Raw genomic sequence first — 21,498 nt, 5'->3', positions numbered from 1 at the left:
TGCTATTTATAAGATGCTCGAGCTAATTATAGAAGCGCTTTTTTCACCTTGAGTTACAGTTCAAATAGATGTGACCTGTGAAGTAAATTATGTAGGAGACTTATTTGTTTTGCCTGGATTGAATGTTCAGTTGCATAGGTGTGCATAAAAGTTTTATAGGCAAGGTATGCACACAGCAAGACAGATACCAGACTGATAGGACCAATGCAGACATGCCCAGAGGGACGAGAGAGCAGGAGAGAGAGAGAGAGCGAGAATGTTTGTTGTGGAAACTTCACCCAGCTGATCATCCACCCATTTTCCCTAATGAACGAAGGTCAACGTGAACCATATCTCTGAGTCACTCATGTCCTTATCCGCACACAAAGTAATGAACTTACAGAAGTACTTGAGGGTCTCTTCTATCTGTTCGGTCGTCAGGTCGAGGGCGGAGTCGGGGTCCACCAGAGGCGTATGCAGCCAGTCATCTTGCTCGTAGCCGAAGATGGTGTCTGCCCTTAACTTGTAGATTGGCAGCTGTTCCTCCAGCAGGCTAATGATCTCAAGCTCTGGCAAGTCAGTATTGTTACACACATCTGCGCAGACACAAAGATGAAACATTTTTACTTTTTTTTTTAATACAATGACATCATCTAAGTGAAGAATTATGTTGTAATTGTGGGGTAAAAAAGTCTTGCTTGGATAATATTCTGAAATACACCTAGAGTTGAGTTTAAAGCAAGTATAGCATGCCATCTAGTGGTGAAGTGAGGGACTGGTTAAGTTACATAAACTGCTTCTCAGACCATATTTATTTTCAAGTCATGTGACATTTATGAAGACCTAACTCAGAGGTAGGGAACCTATGGCTCGGGAGCCAGTTAGGGCTCTTTTGATGACTGTATCTGGCTCTCAAGCATTTCTTACCACAATAAAAAAATTATTTTTGCTAACATTTTAAAGTAAACCATCACAGAAATGACTGTTAAAAATAATATTCAAAATTAACAACTTTCTTATGCATTTTCTACTGCAATACGGCTGACCATATCCATCTTTCTTGAAGATATTTTCCAGGTCAAACACCAAAACTCGATTACTGGGTAATGCGGTAGTCTACCTCGGTCATTGAGATGTCAACATGTAAATATAGACTTTCCTCCTTTAGTCAAATAGTCACCTAGCTAAAGCTGCAGAACCAAGCCTTCTGGCAAAGATGGTCAAAAGAATGAAATATACTGAGTATGGTGCAAAATTATGCAGCAGCAGAAGTTGTATTAATGGCAGCAAGTATTTGATTTATTGTTGGACACTGCGCTGCTCACGAAAGTGTGCTGGCCACACCCCATTGGCGTGGGGTAGTGTGCCTGGTCTACATAATTGGAGCCCATTATATCTAAAACTGTTGGTCTTACATAAAAATGCACACATTTTATTGCATTCAATGTGTAAAAACATTTATATGGCTCTCACAGATACACATTTTAAAATATCTGGTCTTCATGGCTCTCTTAGCCAAAAAGGTTCCCGACCCCTGACCTAACTCATTCCTTTATTCACAAAATTATTAACTCATAATGTCATTTGAATGACATTTAATATTTATTATTGCAATAAGAGTACTATAAGAGTGACAATGCTCTTTTTGAAGAATCTTTTCCTTTAATTCTGCCTGCTACAGCAACTGTAGCCTTCAGTTATATCATAAATAATAAGTCATCTACCTCCCATTTAAGTTAATCTATTCAGTGATCTATTCTGCTCTGTGCTTAATTAACAAGAAATGTGGCGCTGACAAGCATTACATAAACTGATTCATGACACGTGAATAGGATTGTAGTAAATGTCTTTTGTTTCCCTCTGCTGCTATTCCTGACGGTCCTCTGCTGTCAGGGTGTCCTGACTTCTGTATGTCTGTGTCCCTCCGACAATGGGGTCTCTCACAGTTGGCTCATTCAGACTGAATGACTGACTTGACTGTGTTGAGTTCAGGAAACATACAAACATGCCCACAGCTGCTGAGCAATCTTACAAATACAACCAGTAAGGTTTAGCCACAGTCGGGTTTTACCAAATACTATAATATTTGTAAACCAAAGTATATTATACAACATATCACCAAAAAACGACGCAGCAAGAAAAACTGCTTGATAATAAAAGTCGCATGCAGCCCTTTAGAGTTTACACATACCTGTTCACTGCAAATTTAGTCATTGACACACACATGTCAAGAGGGCTAAAGCTAAAGCTAAAGGCCGTGGCCCGCAATTAGACAAGAGCAAAGGTAGTACGAGGGAAAGGATGGACGACCGGCCATTTTCACTTGCTTTGTACTTTTATTCTTTTGCACTTTTATTGTTTTATTTTTTTCTATTTTTGGTAAGAAGTGCAAATAAGGTCTGCAGTGAAACCTGTTCTACAGTTTTTGTTTGTTTTTAAAATTAAATAAATAAAAGACTAAAGGAAGTAATATTTTAAGCAATTTTATGAGCCTGTCATTTATATTTGAGAGAACTACCTCATTTGTAGTTTGGATTGTTAAATAATAACAGAGTGGAACATTAAAGGTGTTTTTTTTAAATTCAGTTATTTAAAACAATCCGTATGAACTGAAAGCAGGACAGTTTTATTTAAAAAAAAATAATGAAATAATAATTGGTGTGACATTGTAGGCGCATATTAATGTGATTACCTCATTTGGAACTTTTAGCTTGTCATGTGTGTTTACAATTGCTAAAAACCAAAATAAGGTGAAGTTGTAGTGCCTTTACATTCAAAGACAGTGTTCAGCCACCAAGAGAAGAAAAGTTCAAGTTCAAATGTAAGAATAGCCCACTGTCTGTCAGAGCAATAAACACTGCAGCATAACACAATAAATGGAAACGCTAAATCTGGTGTGGCCAGTGATTCTGGATCACTAATGTAAAGTGTTCATGAAATAATAAACAAAATTAAAAAAATACACATGTGAGACTATCAGACATGGCAAAATCTGTCTGATGTTTTTACATCAATATTGGACTTAAACACAGAAAAACAGACATAAATAAAAACTAAAACCGACTGTATTGAAGCCCACTCACTCCAAGCTACATTGGTGTAATACACACATTTAAACCCCTTGAGCACCTCCATGGTCCAACATGGCTGCCCCCCATAAAGCTACACAGCGGTTCTCTTTGCGGTCAACTAAGTAACAACATTCCCTTGTATGTTAAATTCATTCTAACGAGTCTCTTATAATAAGCAATACAAGCAAATTCCAGTCGTGGGATGTTAATGGTCATTTTGAAAAAAACAGATGTGCTAGCATGTATACAGATTGTGTGGATATGGACGGGGTTTTAAGTCTAAAAAGGGAGTGAACAAAGTGTCAGACGGAGATCCAGTATGAGGGGACTAACAAGGAGAAAATGGAGTCAATGAGTCAAACTGCCCATGTCAGACGTGAAGTTCAACAGCTGTTCAAACAAACAAAAACAGCAATAAAACAGCAATACTCACTCATGTTGCCTGACTCCCGAACAAAAAACCTTGTGTCCTTCACCTATCACATTTTCCACAAGTCAAGGAGAAGGCAAGGACACGACAAACTCCACGGTGAGAAAAGGGAAGAAAGAAAGCTGCGAGGGTGAGACAGGAAGCAGGGTGGCTAAAAGAGGGGCTAAAAGTTAGAGGACGGCTGGCTGGAAGAGAGACGCTGGGAGTTGGGAGTTAGAGGGAGAGGGAGGAGTGGAGAGGGAAAGAGAGCCGAGCCAAACTGGTTCACCATGCTTGACATGCCAATGACGAGATCCACATGGACCGCCCCACACTAGCTCTCTTCTCCCCCTCAGCTGGACTCTTTCTACCCCTGCACATACTCGCAATGCAAATGCACCGCAGCTCAAAGACAGCTAAGATTCCGCACATTTCCTACTGGTGCTTCCGGTACGAGTGCTGCTGCTGCAGTGCTGGGGAAATGAGGAAACATTTAAATGACTGACTTAGCCTCAACATGTTATATTATCAGACATGGCCCAGGGGAATGCAAGAAAACTGTATGAGAATAACTGTTAAAGAGAAACTTTCAGTGCTTTAGCAGCACATTATATTCATAATTCCAGTAGAACCACGGTTAGCGTTAACTCAGCTAGCAAACAAATGCCACCTTGATACGTGCACAAATGTTGCATCTTCATTGTCCTGCAATTGGAGTGTCATTCAGACGATGTCCCGGAAAAGCGTGAAGACTAGTTTGCGTTGCGTGTATTTTTTGTTGTTGTTCTTGGCTAGGGCTGCACGGTGGACGAGTGGTTAGCACGCAGACCAGGGTTCAACTCCACCCTCGGCCATCTCTGTGTGGAGTTTGCATGTTCTCCCCGTGCATGCGTGGGTTTTCTCCGGGTATTCCGGTTTCCTCCCACATCCCAAAAACATGCTAGGTTAATTGGCGACTCCAAATTGTCCATAGGTATGAATGTGAGTGTGAATGGTTGTTTGTCTATATGTGCCCTGTGATTGGCTGGCGATCAGTCCAGGGTGTACCCCGCCTCTCGCCCAGCTGGGATAGGCTCCAGCACCCCCCCGCGACCCTCGTGAGAAAAAAACGGTAGAAAATAAATGAATGAATGTTACAACTATAATGATGAAAATGGTAATATTAATGATGATTATAATAATGGTGATAATAATAACAATAATAATGGTAATAATGATAAGGATTATAACAATAATGATAATAATGATAATAACAAGGCTCCAGCACCCCTTGCGACCCTCGTGAGGATAAGCGGTAGAAAATGAATGAATGAATGTCTTAGCTATGTATAACCCTGTTTTTGTAGCATGGGATAGACAACAAAAAACTCTCAAATGTTCAGCAATGTTTCAGAGGAAACTGGCCTTTTGTGCATGCTATTGCCTTTAGTCGGCTCTTTGGCCATATTTCTTTTATACATGGCTTTTAGGGTGCAAAGGCTCCAAAAGCAAATTGCAAATAAAATACACTTTGGATTAGTTCCACAGCTTTGAGGTTACGAACTATAAAACAATAGAAATCATTTTAATAGTATTGTAGTAGTGATTTTAAGAGTATTTTGTTGCAGTTGTACAACACTCTTAAAGGCACTGCTGGCGCCAACAGTTTCAATGCCACGTTTCTCGGCTTTTTTACGGACTGTGACCCAAGATCTCCTCAAACATTACACCACATCGACTGCGTTCTCAAGCTCTGGTTGGCTTAGAGTCGGCGAGCAAGCTCAGCCATTTGGATTCTGTTTGTCGACTTACATAACCGTCACCCTCAAGTCCTCTGTCTTCTGTCTGTTTGTTCTTGATCTCTCTCTCTCTCTCTCTCTGCTCGCCCAGCATCCGGCAGGCAATTACTCCACAAAGTTACTCAACTCTTTACATCACTTTTGGCTGCTTAGCGCAGAGAATCAAGCCCACACTCGGGGAAACACTCAATGGCGATACACAACACTGCTTAGCTCTTTGTGTTCATTCATCCTCCAAAGTTCACAGAAACGATTCACACTTAACACAAATGTTTTCCTACTTGAGTGGAAAGCAAACAAGACGAGCCGAGCAGAGACACCGATACCTTACAGCAGCATGAAACACAGAAAGAGACAACAATAGGAGGCAAAAAGATGCCAACAATATGACAAATATGACACTGAATACAGTATGACACTCCAAGATACCAGTAGGTGGCAGCACTGTACTCCCTTGCATGATTAGACTTTTTCCCTCCCCAGGATCATAGCAAAGAGGGCCAGGAAGAGGAATTTCTCTGACACTGAAATTGAAGTAAAAAAAAAATAATAATAAAAAAGATTTAAAAAAAAATAACAAAAATAAAACAAAAATAAGTAAAGAAGTCTAAACAACCAACTGACAAACATCAGAAACACTCTACTGCAAAATCAACCAATCACTGGCACAGACTGCTACATGTGCATCACCGAGGGGGAAGAAATGACAAATAAATCAACTTTATGGGCAGACTTTGCGTTTGTTTGATGGTCAACTTGTGGAGCCCGTAGCAAGACAGGCACAGCCATAGCTATTTGTATTTTCACTGCCGTACTACTACCTTTTGTGTGTATATGCATGATAAGAGAGCATTTTCTTAAGCAAAAGTAGAAGTGGATAAATCCCATACTTTGCGTGGAAATTATATTTATTTGCAAAATATCAGAGAGGCAAAAATGTTGATTGCTCTTTTCCAAAGTCAAAGCTGATGTGTGTGACTACCTTGTTTTGCCTAAAACACAAAGATAACAGGACTGATTGGTAATAATTGATCATTAATCATTGATTCATCGTTGCAGTTCTAGAATGTAATATGACCATGATATGGAAAACAGTAAGTTAAAGTGTTTACATGGTGGATAAGAGACATTGTTGTTTTAAATAGTCAGAGGAACTGAGTTCACGAGCAATTGTTGCACATATGGGAGGGTCTCTTCCTGTTGCTTGTGTGCATAAGGAAATCTTTGTGGTCTAAAATAATGAATACATTCTCAGGTTCTGTCTAAGTGCAAGGCTTTCCCTCGAATGCCTGGCTAAGGTGGTGCTTGGTCAGGACTATGTGGTGCACTCACAGAACCGTCCATCAGATCCCTGATAAGACAGTGGAAGTTGAGGGAAATAGCTGACCAGCGAATTGCTGGTTCAAGTCCCCTGTGCCATCTTTAGACAGAGGATGTGAAAGGGTCACATTGAGGGACACATTCTCACAGCCTGTCTTAAAACTTTAAATGTTGAGCTTCATTGATGCATACTAATCAATATTAATATATTTGCACCTGTTAAAATATATATTCGGGCAGCACGGCGGACGAGTGGTTAGCGCACAGACCTCACAGCTAGCAGACCAGGGTTCAAATCCACCCTCGGCCATCTCTGTGTGGAGTTTTACATGTTCTCCCCGTGCATGCGTGGGTTTTCACGTTTTCCTCCCACATTCCAAAAACATGCTAGGTTAATTGGCCACTCCAAATTGTCCATAGGTATGAATGTGAGTGTGAATGGTTGTTTGTCTATATGTGCCCTGTGATTGGCTGGCGACCAGTCCGGGTACCCCGCCTCTCGCCCAAAGACAGCTGGGATAGGCTCCAGCACCCCCCGCGACCCTCGTGAGGAAAAGCGGTAGAAAATGAATGAATGAAAATATATATTCGTTAATCAATTGCTAATTCAGTGATACCAAATGTATTGTAGTGTGTTCGGCCTAATAAAACAAACATGCAGTATTACCAGTAATGGTCTCTGCATCTCTGAAGGTGACCATGAAGCCATCGAGAGAAGCTTGCAGCTGTGCCTCGCTGACATATTCCGCTTCCTCCCCTCCCTCGTTGGCCGATTGGGTCCCTGAGCTCAGGAGGTGAGCTGTGTGATCACACAGCGGTTCTAGGGGAGGGGTGGAGGTACAGGAACAGGTGTGCGTAGGCGGAGTCAACCGCTCCAGCTTGGCACCGAGTAACTACCAGGTTATGGCAGGACCAGCCATGGACAAACCTGCACCGCCAACAGAAGCTATGACGACCTGGATGTTCTCTGGCCTGGAGCAGATCATGACCACACGATCATGACTATACACGTGAAAGCCCAAAGATCACGCCGTTTGTGCTGAAAGAGAAAGAACAAGGGAGACGGTTAACGTGGATTCGGACAACTATGGTAATGGTAATGGTTTTATTTCATTTGAACATGCATCAGATTACAATTGAATGCATCACATAATCAGTTCACAGTTCCACATGTTCAAAAGGATTAGGAAGAAGCAAAGCTTATTAAATCCTACCCCTCCATCTGGTACTTTTACAATCAGTAACTGTTACATTTGTTCACTTCCTGCTTTCCATAATACAGGTTAAGGTTTTTTTTTTTGTTGTTTTTTTTTTAATAATGTACATCGTACCGAAGTACGAGGTGATGTGACCATCCAATTCCATAATGGGTACCATAGTAAGTATCAATATAGTGATATATATAGCACATCATGACTGGTTCAAGACTCTTCATCCTTGTATTTAGCAAACATCAACTGCTTGTATTGTTTCTTGAATTGGCTCATCGTTGTGCATTGTTTGATTTCCTTACTCAATCCATTCCATAGTTTGATTCCACATACTGAAATGCTATGGCTTTATAACGTAGTCCTAGCATAGAAGTGTTTCAAATTTAGTTCTTCCCTGAATGTACAATTTTTGTTGCAATATGTAAATATGTGATATGTATCTTGTCTGCAACCTCCATTTTTCCATTCATTCAACTGAACACTACAGACTAAAGGCAAGTGAATAGGCTAGTTTCACCAAGCCCAGCCCTAACCATGAGGCCGATTAGTGAATTAAAAACAGGTTTCTTAATAACAATGGTGGTAGCTGAAATGTTACTAAACGCTCTTTTTAATGAAGCCTAACTTAAAACCATTGCAGAATACAATGGCAGTTGCCGTTTGGTTTCCTTGGACGAAATACAAAAAGCCAACCATGCAGCTTATTGACAAGCCAGTGCACTTAGCAGAAATATATTAGCCATCTGTTGTTGAAGTACTGTAACGGTCAATACATCAATTCACACAATATCATGGGGGAGCTTTTTAGCGGGGCCTGGCCTTGCTTGTGGGAATCCCCTACTTTCATGCACATGGAATACAAGTAGCAGATATTTGTATGGATATTTCTATTCATATTGACTAATGGAATACATAATGTCATCATTTCCAGTGGTCAGCTGTTTCTGAACAACAAAGTGTGGCCACATGACATGACCGACTGGTTCAAGCACAGGGAATGTTGCATACAGCATCGACACTTCCCTGATACCCTCTTGAGGTTCATTCTTGCCAAATGATAAAACACAGAAATTAGTTCCAAGACATGCTCTAGACACTGTTATGTTTATCCTCGTAAACCTCCATGCTACATTTTTAATACTCCAAAGACCTGCTCATTTAATGAAACTAAGACACACCAGCTGTGAAAGGCCTGCATAAGATCACCATGGTGACCGGACCATCATGTCAAAATATCTGCAAGATATGACGGACAGAGCCACTCTAACTGTTGACATTGGTTGCCAGTGAAAACTAATGTAAACAGAACAAGGGATAAGGAACATAGTTTCCAAAAGTCTGAAGACCGAGTACCTTATGAATGCAAGCAAGGCTCCTATTTAGTCAATCTTCCTGCCATGATTGTGTTACACTTCATATCTCACTTGTTTCCACTTTTATCACATTCCCTTATCAGTCCACTCCACTTCCTCTTGTGATTAAATTTGCATCTGACAAATTATCACACCTTTTAATCATGATACTGTAACAACACTGTAAACCAATGACATGCCTAAAGGTGCAAAACTCTACTCTTGCAACCTGTATTTTTAAAACTAATTATGTAGAACACAATGCATGGTCTCTCCTTACAAAGTTATTCAGGCTGCAGCACTTTATGATCAATGAACGCTATCAATACCCAAATGCTCTCTCTGTCTGAGTGGCGTTCAATCATTAACAACCACTGCAAGTCAGAGAAAATGGAATGTGCGTAGTAAAGACCATATTTGTTTCACCAGAGGTTTTACTTTTTAAATCTATCAATGCTGTGTACTATTTAAGTAAAAAAATAAATTGTACTAAAGAGTTTGGTGAGATACTAAGATCAGACTTGATTGCCACAACAACAAGCTTTTAATGCAGGTTTGAATTATCACAATAAACCCGAAAAACTCTGAATCTCTGACATCACTTCCTGTCTGTTCCCCTTTCAGTTCCTGTAGGGAAGACAGTTGTCACAACACACACGAGCACGAGTCTTATTTATGTCTTAAATGGCTCATTTACTCTTATTTTGTCAACTAGATTGGTTTTTAAAAGTTTAAAGGTGACTACGGGGTAATATTTCATGTGTAGGGAGCTCTAACAATGTTAAATAAACACATTTAGAAGATTGTAAACAGATTTTTATGTCTTAAATGGCTCATTTACTCTTATTTTGTCTACTAGATTGGGTTTTACGAGTGTAAAGGTGACTGTGGGGTAATATTTCATGTGTAGGGAGCTCTAACAATGTGAAATAAACATATTTAGAAGATTGTAAACCGCTTTTCTATGCCATAAATATAAAAATATTCAATTTCTAAAAAAAGGAGTCCTTCTTTCCACAAGAACGGAAGAATGCACAGACAATCAGACGAAAGAAAAGATGACAAATAGCAGATATTCTTGGATGTGCAGTAAATGACCAGTCGGAGAAGGACGTTTCCTACAGTTGAAATCCCTTCATGCAATTACAGCCTTATGGTTGAAGCATATATATATATATATTGTAAGATCATAAATATGAGTCAGAAGACTCTTATTTCTCTTTTATTCACTCTTCTCCAGTGGAAATCAACTATTGTTTGCAGCTTTCAGCATAATCCATTTCATGATGCCCCCTTTCATAACATATATATATATATTTATACTATATGTCCTGTTGTCACATAATGTGCAAATCATCCATGAGCTTCCTTTATGGACACAGTATTGTGTGCATATAATCTGGCCATAAAAGTAGTCACTTGACCAGCTTTGATAGCTCAATTTCTGCTGGTAATTAGGTGTTGTAAAAAGGCAATGGTAAATTATATATCTATTGAAAGTGAAATTAAAACTGCATTTACGATTCTAAAAATCTTAAAGGTTAAAAACGAATGCATTTATACGTATATGTCATTACTTCCGAACCAAAATCACACCCCGATTGGACCATTTTTTTTTAAACCAGTGCAACAATGAAAGCATATATCTTACAAAAGTGTCCAAATATGACCTAGAACTAAGTTACTGTTTCAGTGAATGTTTAACGCTGTTATCTTTAATGTGCGATCACATTTAGACAGCGAGGCACTTTGCACCTGCTCATTTTTTTCAGAAAACTCTTAAAAAGCTTCCTAAACACATTAAAAAAAAGTACTTAGACAACTTCTTACCATTTATGGAAGACAGCGCTGACCCAAAACGACGCATTAAATCCGTTTTCCGTTTATGCGTGACTAAAGTTTGGCAGCGTTCAATTCTGAGGCGCCAGCTACGTAAAGAACACTCAACAATAACCTATCTGACAAACTAATAACATACATGAACAATTCATTGCTGAATAAGCACATTTCATTTAGCTACTTTATAAAACTTCAACAAATGTTAACTGGTACGCCCTGAGTGAGCTACAATTGAATGGGAACAAAGCATCACATTGGTGTCAAAGAGGAGGAAATGGCTTGTACTTCCGTTTGTGGTATTTTCACATTAAAACACTACTACTACTACGTCGTCAACATTTTGATTTATGTTATAGGATTTGGCTTACGTATGATATTCATTTATAATGAAAAATTGCAACAAAGAGTTTGTTAGATCAGTACACTATTCAGTAGGACCGTGTATCGAACTGCTGGTTGTCAAAGAACAAAACGCCGATTTAGAAAATGTATTTCCGGTTGTATTGCTGTCGATTGTGATGTCATATCAAGGGATGCTGAAAAATGTTCATATAACTCCTGTCACATAACTCTTCTTGTCAAACTAGCATTTTCGGTGGCACAAAGGTAGAATTATCTTTTTCCAACTCAAATGTTGTGTGACTTTTTTAAAACTGTATGAATGATGTTGTTTTTAATTTTCTCAGCAGATGGAGAACATTAATCTGTACGAGGAGCTGGGAAGAAGCTATACTTCTGTTGTCTATAAAGGAAGAAGGATGGGCACTCTAAACTATGTAGCTCTCAAATGCATTGACAAATCCAAGAGACCTGAGGTCACAAACCATGTGGGATATTAATTCTTAGTTATGTGATCTGATATGCTTTGCTAGGAGGGTGCAATGTTGTCTTTCAAGGATGTAACGCGTGTGCTTTGTATGAAGCAGATTCAAATGATGTGTCTTAATTTCCTCTGCAGGTCCGTCTCACCCAAGATCTGGATCATTCTAACATTGTGCGTTTTTATGAGTGGTATGAAACCAGGAAGCACTTGTGGTTGGTGCTGGAGCTCTGCACAGGTGAACTTCAGATGCTGTTTATGCAAGAATTACTTTATTTCCTGTTATAGGCTAAGAAAATTAATAGTATATATTGGTAAAATGACTAAGAAAGGAACATTGTTGTTGTTGATGAAGTTTCATGTTACCATTGTTCATATTTTGGTGAAAATGTCTTTCAACTTTGTTTTTAACATTTGAGGTGGTTCCTTGGAGTCGGTTATTGTCCGGGATGGATTCCTTCCAGAGGATGTCGTCAGGACTTTTGGATGGGACTTGGTCCAAGGACTGGACTACATCCACAAGTTAGGGATTGTTTTCTCTGACTTGACACCTGCTAAGGTTTGTATCATCTGTGTCCAGCACCAAACACAAAACATCTATTTTTTAGTCATTCGTGATATGAAATATGATTCTAATCATCGCTCCTCTTACAGATCATGCTGGATAGCAGTGGTATTTTAAAGTTAGGAAACTTCTGTCACTCCAAAACAGAGAGTGAAACTCTTGAAGAGTTCTTTTCATTGTGTCAAGAGGCAGGAAAAAGGGAATACGACAACGTAAAGAAAAGGTTTCGAGGTTAGCAATTGGTGTCAATCTATCAGTCTGTCTGTCTATTGATTCTGTATGAATTCTAGAGTATTCTGATGAGTGTCTCCAGTATTGTAACTCTGTCACGGCGTACCATCAGGCTCAACAATTTACATGGCTCCAGAGGTTCTACAGGGTTCAGAAACTACAGCAATCTCAGATCTCTGGGCTCTTGGTTGTATTCTCTACTACATGTACACCGGTATTGCACCAACCAAGATTCTATATGTTTCATATTATACATGTATAATGACTGTACCTATTCACTGTTGTCTTTTTGTTGTTTTCTAGGCAGACCTCCATTTTTGTCTAATAGTTGTGGTGAATTACTGGAAATGATTTTGCATCAGGAACCATCATCTCCCGTGCAGAAAGGTAAATCCGTGAGCACACACATACAGTGTTGTAGTGGCTATTTGTCCTTCTCCAAAACAATAAACGTAACCTATAATCAAACGGCCACTGATGCACCATGGGTTTGTTTCACGCAGGCAAAAGAGTCAGTCCAAACAATCCTGTTCCGTTTCTTCTTTCCTTTTATTACCAAGCGAGCAAAACGAATAAAAAAGGAACAAGGGCCTTTTCCTCTTGCCTCTCTTGCTCTGGTACAAAACCATAGGCCCACCCCGGTGCATGCTGGTCCCCTGAGCACCGCCCACCCAAATATATTGCAGGTGCCCAGGGTGCCATCCAATGAAACAAACCCACAAATCAACCACCAATTAACCCCAACAAAATATGATAGACAAACAAAATAAATAAATAACCAACAAGAAAATACCATCAAGGAATCCAAACAAAACAACAACAACAAAAAATAAATCAACAGATATCAAAAACCTAGGAACACACCAATAAATAGCTCCTACATTCCGGCCCCTAATTGTGTATGAACCCACAATTACTTTTACGTCCCAAAAAGGGAGCTATTCCTTCAGCTGAACTACAATTATGGAATACACCATAAATCAGTCTCTTCCTTTTGAAGTACCTGCAAGACGAGAGAGAGCGAGAGAGCGAGAGAGCGAGAGAGAGAGCGAGAGAGAGAGCGAGAGAGAGAGAGAGAGTCAATGTCAATGATGCTAAACTGCTGCTTCCAATAGCAGGCAGAGCTTCGTCAATGGCCTCTCCAGGATGCTGGTCTTTGTTTGAAGATGCACAGAGCGCACCAGTCCCTTAGCATCCGATTTGACATCCAAAGCTTTCCCCATCATCCATGATCCTCTTGGAGCCGCAGCATCTGCCACAAGGACGATGTCTCCGGTGGTGAGATTCCTTCTTGGCCTTGTCCACTTTTGTCTCTCCTTTTTCTGAGGTACAGATCATTTGAGTCAAATAGTCCTGGTGGCATGATAAGTTTGCCTTTCAACATCAGGATGTGATTGGGAGTGAGTGCTTCAAGGTCATCCGAGTCGTCGGAAGCCTTTGTGATAGGTCTGTTATTTAATATTGCCTCAACCTTGAACCTCTCTCTTTGTTCATATTGCACAATTGCTTTCTCTGCTTTGTCATAATCCTCGGGCGTCAAACTCTGTCCTTTGAGTGTGACCTTGAAACTCTGCATTCTTCCTTCAACCTTTTGACATGGAACAGCAGAAAATTCCATCCTCTTCCTGCACAGAATCTTGAGAATCATCTTGATCTTTAAAAACCAAGCAACTGCAGTTTTTAGCTTCGTCCAACTGGAAAAGTAACGGATTAAGCTGGTTGTGGCATTTTCCTGGATCTTGATAACAGCATTCACCATCAGGTTCCTTTTAACCTCTGGATCATCTGCAGGAACTCCATCAAGATCCACCTCCAATTTAGGCCATTCCTCTTTTGGCCTCCAGAGAAACTCTGGTCCAATTATCCACCTCCTGTTTTTTAGGAAATCCTCAGCTCTCATTCCTCTAGAGGCTTCATCTGCTGGATTCTCTTTAGAGCTCACATACCTCCACTGATCCACATCAGTTGCTTCTCGGATGTAAGCTGCTCTGTTTGCCACAAAGGTGTGGAATCGGCTGGTTTCATTCCGTATGTATTTAAGGACTGTCGTGCTGTCAGTCCAAAAAACGGATTCCTTCAGTTGAAGCTGCAACTCCTTTTGCAGCAGCTTAGCAACCCTAACAGCAAGAACTGCAGCTACGAGTTCCAAGCGAGGAATTGTCATCTGCTTGAGTGGAGCAACTCTACCTTTTCCCAAGAGAAATGAAACATAAACTTTACCATTAGTTTGTAGTCTCAAGTAGGATGCTGTTCCATATCCAACCTCACTTGCATCGGAAAAGTGATGAAGCTGTGCAACGACGTGGTCTCCAAATTCTCTGGGCTTGAAACAGCGATCCACCTCAAACTCTGCTACCTTTTGGAGATCTTCAAGCCAGTTGGACCATTTCTTACGGGAGAACTCCATTATGGCTTCATCCCAGCCCAGGTTCCTCCGACATAGTTCCTGGAGAAGCAACTTGGCTGGTAAAATGAATGGAGCTAAAAATCCCAAAGGGTCATACAATGAGCTGACCACTGACAGAATACCTCTTCTGGTCTGTGGCTGTTCTTTTGCAGACGTCCTGAATTTGAATCTGTCAGATTCAATGCACCACTGTAGTCCCAGTGCTCGCTCTACTGGAAGTTGGTCTGTATCCAAGTCCAAGTCCATGATCTCCTTTGCTCTGCTGTCCTCTGCAATTGACATTAGCACTTTGCGGCTGTTGCTGATCCACTTGGAAAGATTGAATCCTCCTTTCTTACAAAGCGCAGTCAAATCCTTTACCATTTGCACTGCCTCTTCTTCCGATGCCATGGATTTCAAACAATCATCCACATAAAAGTTGCATTTGACTGTGTTCACTACATCAGAAGAGAAATGTTGTGCATTATCATCTGCTGTTCTCCGCAAAGCATAATTTGCGCAACTTGGTGATGATACAGCCCCAAACAGATGTACTTTCATTCGATGTTCTACTGGAGACTGTGCAGTATCTCCCTGAGGCCACCAGAGGAAGCGGAGAAAGTCAACATGCTTGACTGAGACACGAACTTGATGAAACATGGCTTGGATGTCTGCCATTACTGCCACAGGTTCTTGCCGAAATCGGAGGAGGACTCCAATGAGAGAGCTGGTAAGATCAGGACCCTGCAAGAGCTGGCTGTTCAAAGATGTTCCTTTATACACAGCTCCACAGTCAAACACAACTCTCAGTTTACCTTTTCTTGAATGGTGGACACCGTGATGGGGGATGTACCAAAGCGTTCCATCACTTTGTCTCATTTGGTCATCAGGTACCCTTTCTGCATATCCTTTATTGATCATGTCATTCAGGAATGCGACATATTCCTCCTTAAAATGTCCATTTTTATTGAACTTTCTTTTCAGGCTCTGGAGGCGCTGTTCTGCAACACAGCGATTGTTTGGCATCATGGGATTTTCCTGTCTGAAAGGTACGTCGATGCAATAGTGGTCTTCTATTAAGTTTGCGGTATTGTTCATAAGATCCATGAACTTGATGTCTTCTCTGGACATTTCAATCTTCTCCTCTGATGATTTCTCATTAAAGTCATGATTGTATTGCTTAACCAGCATTTCTTGCAGATGATCAACAGAGATTCGATTTGTTGTTACAGTAGGACAGACACTCTTACTCCTACCGTCAGATCCACCGCGCAGTGGACCATTAATGGCCCAACCAATCCTGGTCCTTACTGCATAGGGCCCTTCATCCTGGCTGTTTATCAGCTCCCAAGGCTCCATTACCTTTGGGGCATCTGTACCGATAAGTAATTCGACGTCGGCATCGATGTCATGGAGCTTAACACCTTTCAGATAAGACCATTGATCCACATCCTCCTGTCGTGGGATATTTACTGCAGACACAGGCATAGTCCTTTGGGTTAGAACGTCAGGTAACTCAATGAAGTCATTCCCATCCATACCAGACACTTCAAGTCCTGACAAAATCTGAGCATTTACTATTTTCCTTTGGCCCATTGTTCTTAGCAGAATACTTGCCTTTTTACCTCTTAAGTTCAATTTCCTTGCCAGAGTATCTGTGCAGAATGTACCTGAGCTTCCTGGATCCAAAAAGGCATATGTTTGCACAGTTTGATTATTTTTCTGACTCTTGACCTTGACTGCAACAATAGAAAAGACAGAGTCATCTTCACAACCGGCCCCAATATGGCCACAGGTCTGAGACAGCTTTGCAGAAACACTTGAAGGGTTCACAGTACTTGGCCTTTGTGGTGAGGATGTGCCTGTATCCTGTCGGTGTATGTGAAGGACTCCCGGGTGCTTTTGGTGACACACATTGCAATCCAAACGACTCCTACAGTCTTTGCTTGTGTGGCCTAGCTTCAGGCAACCAAAACAAATGCCCTTTTCCTTTAGAAAGGTAATTTTATCCCGGTGTACTTTCACTTCAAACTGTGAGCACTTGTCCAAGGAATGACTGCTTTGAGAGCAAAACAGACAATTTTGCACGAAAGGTACTTTGGCTTGAGTTATTGTATGTTGAGATGTACCTCCATCTTGTACTTCAGTGACATTAGTGGCAAAACTGCTTTGCTTTTTCCTTTGGTTTGTGTGATTACTATTGGAAGCCTTGAAGTTGGTACGTTGCGAGTCTTGAATGTTGCCAAAAAGTGGATCCGAGGCTATTTTGACTTGTCTTTCAATGAAGGTGACAAGATCAGTGAATACCGCTCTTTGACCACGTCGCTCCAGCAAATCACAAGCAACATTCCTCCATTTTTCCCGTAATTTGTATGGCAGTTTAAGAATGATGCTCCTCATGTTAGATGGTAAGTCCAGCTCTTTCATATACATAAACTGTTCTGTCAGATTTGAGCATCCTCTAAGAAAAAGGGAGAATGACTGTAGTGCTTTAACATCCTCACTTTTAACAGGTGTCCAGTTGAGAATTTTTTCCATATAAGCAGTGGCAATTCTATGCTCATTTCCAAAGTGTTCGGCGAGAAGATTTTTGGCTCTGCAATATCCTTGCTCCGCAGGTAAGTGCTGACAACTTTGCACTAGGTCTCTTGGCTGCCCCCTGGTGTATTGTTCAAGGAAGTGCAAACGATCGTTCCAATTAGCCGTCTTCTCCTCCACTCCATTTTCAAAGGCTCTAATGAAAGACCTGTATTGAAAAGGGTCTCCATCAAACACTGGGATATTTCTAGATGGAAGGGCCGAGGATAGATTCTGCTGCACCAGGAGGGAAGTGATGTCATTTTGTCTTTGCATTATGGTGGTAATGTCAGTTGGATGAGTTTGAGTTTCATTCCTTCTTTGTGCAGCTTCAGTTGGAACCTCAGCATTAATTAACATTTCATTCCTTTGGGTATGTGACCTTTGTTTGGAACCAACAACCTGTGGTTGAGATATAGAATAAGGCATCAAAACGTTGTCCTTTGCATCCTTTTTATTCGGCAGGAATGTGTCGGCATCTGGGTTGAGTTTACTTGTGCTTTGACAGTTCCTTTCAAAATAAGAGTTCATGCCATCGGATCGATTTGAACCACATTGAGATGAGTTGATTTCCAATACATGAAGTTTTGCACTTGTTGCTGCCAATTCTGTTTCGAGTTCCAGCTGCTCCTTTTGCTTCCTTAACTGTTCCTCCTGAGCTTCAATTAGATGTTTCCTTTTCAGCGCGGCAACACGCTCCATTAGTGCCGCTTTATCCGCTTCAGCTTTTATGCGTGCAGATGCTGTAGAAGAAATGCGTGATACCTGTGAATGCTTGGAAGACTTTGATTTTGCACGTGATATGTTAGAAGCACTGTCTTCAGGATTTATTTCCTCCAGATCTGCAACATCCTGATCAGGACATTCTTTATTCGGCTGCACATATGGATTTCCGGCTTCAATTAACCATGCCTTTACCTTGTCGGTAAAATCACAGTACATTGTCATTTTTGCTTGAAAATAACCCGTTTGCTTTGCAGCTTCATCTTCTGGTAAAGGTAAATCCATGAACGATTCATGCACGTCATGGGCGTCTTGATAACAACCAATAAACTTACAAAGTTCAGAATTAACTGTTTTCACGTTTTCGTTTGATTCCATCAACTCACGGATTTTTTCCATATACCCTTTGGCTTGTCTACATTTGACACTCCTTTTGTCTTGACACGTTTTTATGTAAAAACTCAATCCTTTCGATGTCCATTTAATATTCCTTTTTGTTGCTGGTATTTCAACATCCTTCTGAGACCCTGTATTAACATCAGACATCTTTAATCATATAGTCCGTCAACCATTCGATTTAATTCAGAAGGCGAGGGGGTAAAAGGCCAAATATAATCCTCACTGGCAGCACAGCCACTCTTGCAAGCATAGATGCGCACTGGAGTTGTAGATTTAATGAATGAAATACGCCAGCACTTCTGCGTAAAGTAGCGCTTAATAGCCGACTTAACTCAGAGTTATCACCGTTTTCCAATGCAGCCTTTTGCAGTAACACATACCAGTTTCTGATGGCCAAGCTGAGTGTGTCGCTGGTGTGGGCCAGGCGTAGTTTGAAGCTAACACGATTTCAGATGGGAGATGAATAAAACAATTCGTGAGCTTCGTTCATCCAAGGTCCAAAAGAGTCCAACGAGTCCATTATTGATGGGTTCTTTTCTTTATCCAAGGGCGGGTTTTGTACTTTGTGTAGTGGCTATTTGTCCTTCTCCAAAACAATAAACGTAACCTATAATCAAACGGCCACTGATGCACCATGGGTTTGTTTCACGCAGGCAAAAGAGTCAGTCCAAACAATCCTGTTCCGTTTCTTCTTTCCTTTTATTACCAAGCGAGCAAAACGAATAAAAAAGGAACAAGGGCCTTTTCCTCTTGCCTCTCTTGCTCTGGTACAAAACCATAGGCCCACCCCGGTGCATGCTGGTCCCCTGAGCACCGCCCACCCAAATATATTGCAGGTGCCCAGGGTGCCATCCAATGAAACAAACCCACAAATCAACCACCAATTAACCCCAACAAAATATGATAGACAAACAAAATAAATAAATAACCAACAAGAAAATACCATCAAGGAATCCAAACAAAACAACAACAACAAAAAATAAATCAACAGATATCAAAAACCTAGGAACACACCAATAAATAGCTCCTACAAGTGTATTGCATGTTGTTTAAGGATCCGTGTAACTGTCTCAGCTTCTCCCATCGGGAGTCTCCACAGCATGATCTGGTACATGACCAGGATCATGTACCAGATCATGTACCACCACATGAGCAGTCTTTATAAGGCCAATCTAATTTTAAAACAATTGAAATGATTGCGGGCGGCACGGTGGTCTAGGGGTTAGCGCACAGACCTCACAGCTAGGAGACCAGGGTTCAATTCCACCCTCGGGCAGCTCTGTGTGGAGTTTGCATGTTCTCCCCGTGCATGCGTGGGTTTTCTCCGGGTACTCCGGTTTCCTCCCACATTCCAAAAACATGCTAGGTTAATTGGCGACTCCAAATTGTCCATAGGTATGAATGTGAGTGTGAATGGTTGTTTGTCTATATGTGCCCTGTGATTGGCTGGCCACCAGTCTAGGGTGTACCCCGCCTTACGCCCGAAGACAGCTGGGATAGGCTCCAGCACCCCCCCGCGACCCTCGTGAGGAAAAGCGGTAGAAAATGAATGAATGAATGAATGAAATGATTGCGTCATTGGTGGGTAAGGCGGTCATGGATGTGGTTAGCAAGATCCAACTTTCATCTTTGTTATTCTGATTACGGATAAGATAACTCAGCGGTAAAATGCCTATATCGCTAACAAAAGTTATCATTTCGCTTGTGGTGGCTAGTTATGTAGAAAGAAAAGTCAATTGCTTGTTAGCTTTGCCTTGTGTCATGAATTCCACTATAGAAATGTGTTTCATATCCTACAGTTTATTAAAGTATTACTATCATGTGCCAAGCTCAACAGGATAAGCAGGAAAAAATGATTACACTTATGAAGTCATTGTTGTTGGGTTTTTTTTTTATAAAGCATTTTATTGTCTATGACCACAGTGTGCTCAAGTACTCCTCCCAGCCAAGATTTCCAAAATCTTTTGAAAGGCTTACTCATCAAAAACCCTACTAAGAGGTCAGACCACATACACACAAACATGAATGAGATATGTTGCACAATGTTTTATGTACATTGCAAAATGTTTTGTTGTATGTTGTTGTATCAGTGTGAAAATCAAAGACTTAATTACAATGTTATTCATTTTTGTTATTGTGTTTTGTGTTTAAGAATGAACATGCCAGAGTTGCAAAAGTACCGTTTCTGGACACCGAAAGACCGCAATTAGAGGAGGAAGAAGAATATGATGAAGAACAGGCCCCCGTCACTTAATTTCCTGAGTTCTATACAGAATCATTTATGTTAATGGAAATAACATATTTATTTATTTTGAACATGCATACAAGGTAACACTGAAGTACATTGTTTATGTTTATATGTTCACTACGACTATAGCATATTTAATGTTGCTTCTCTTGAAACTGTCAGTTGTTCCTGCTGAGTAAAGTGTCATGCCTTGAAGTTTTGTGATGTGGCCATCGGTTCTTGTTCATGTTTGCTGTGATAAATAAATCCCTGCTGCAGTCCTTGTTCCTTTATATAAATAGTGGCTGTCAGTGTTTAGGACAATAGTCAGTACTGTAGGTTTTTTTTTTTTTATAGCCAAAGTAGCCATATAGCCAAAGTGCATGCATGATACATGGAATGGTTAATGGACTACCTACAGTTTCCTGCCTTATTTGTTGTTAGTTTTGTCTGTGTTGCCATGACAACTGTCAAAACAAATAGAGTGGGCCAGTCTGAAAAGTCCATAAAATGTCAGTTGCTAAAACTACATACACATATTTACACTGTAAAAAATAAAAATAAAAATATATGATTTTACTAATATAGTTTCAATTTCAGAGGAAATAAAA

General features: G+C 40.6%; 2 protein-coding genes across 6 annotated transcripts in view; one reads left to right on the top strand and one right to left on the bottom strand.

Moving 5' to 3' along the window:
- The window catches only part of LOC131105210 (trafficking kinesin-binding protein 1-like), a 31,106-nt gene extending 19,893 nt beyond the window's left edge, over positions 1–11,213 (bottom strand). For 2 of the 4 annotated variants that reach the window (XM_058053093.1, XM_058053098.1), the window contains exons 1-3: positions 10,951–11,213; positions 7,225–7,596; positions 381–575 (exon numbers count right to left, since the gene is read on the bottom strand). In XM_058053093.1, coding sequence (XP_057909076.1) covers positions 381–575; positions 7,225–7,258 — 229 coding nt within the window. In that variant the 5' untranslated portion in view covers positions 7,259–7,596; positions 10,951–11,213. Of the gene's footprint in view, positions 1–380; positions 576–3,483; positions 3,724–7,224; positions 7,597–10,950 lie in introns of those variants that run through there. The other 2 variants (XM_058053097.1, XM_058053095.1) reach the window with 2 other exon arrangements.
- Positions 11,214–11,505: 292 nt separating this feature from the next.
- On the top strand, positions 11,506–21,019 carry LOC131105513 (serine/threonine-protein kinase ULK4-like). Of its 2 annotated transcripts, none has more exons than XM_058053679.1 (9): positions 11,506–11,565; positions 11,649–11,786; positions 11,918–12,017; positions 12,199–12,338; positions 12,434–12,575; positions 12,688–12,789; positions 12,879–12,962; positions 20,584–20,659; positions 20,813–21,019. In XM_058053679.1, the coding sequence occupies exons 2-9, from the start codon at positions 11,649–11,651 to the stop codon at positions 20,868–20,870; spliced, it is 840 nt and encodes a 279-aa protein (XP_057909662.1). In that variant the 5' UTR covers positions 11,506–11,565; the 3' UTR covers positions 20,871–21,019. The 2 variants fall into 2 exon arrangements, with proteins under 2 accessions (XP_057909662.1, XP_057909660.1); XM_058053677.1 differs by having other exon boundaries at positions 11,646–11,786.
- Positions 21,020–21,498: the final 479 nt, after the last annotated feature.

This window comes from Doryrhamphus excisus, chromosome 17, assembly GCF_030265055.1.
Source record: "Doryrhamphus excisus isolate RoL2022-K1 chromosome 17, RoL_Dexc_1.0, whole genome shotgun sequence".
NCBI lineage: Eukaryota > Metazoa > Chordata > Actinopteri > Syngnathiformes > Syngnathidae > Doryrhamphus > Doryrhamphus excisus.
Note: the sequence above shows the minus strand (reverse complement) of the source record. Positions and strands in the feature narration are given on the sequence as shown.

Bases quoted from the DNA above. Each gene is read 5' to 3' on its own strand.
- LOC131105513 (XM_058053679.1), top strand. From the start codon at position 11,649: ATGGAGAACATTAATCTGTACGAGGAGCTGGGAAGAAGCTATACTTCT. The intron at 12,963-20,583 runs GTAAATCCGTGA...CTATGACCACAG, and splicing joins ATCATCTCCCGTGCAGAAAG to TGTGCTCAAGTACTCCTCCC. The intron at 20,660-20,812 runs GTCAGACCACAT...TTTGTGTTTAAG, and splicing joins ATCAAAAACCCTACTAAGAG to AATGAACATGCCAGAGTTGC.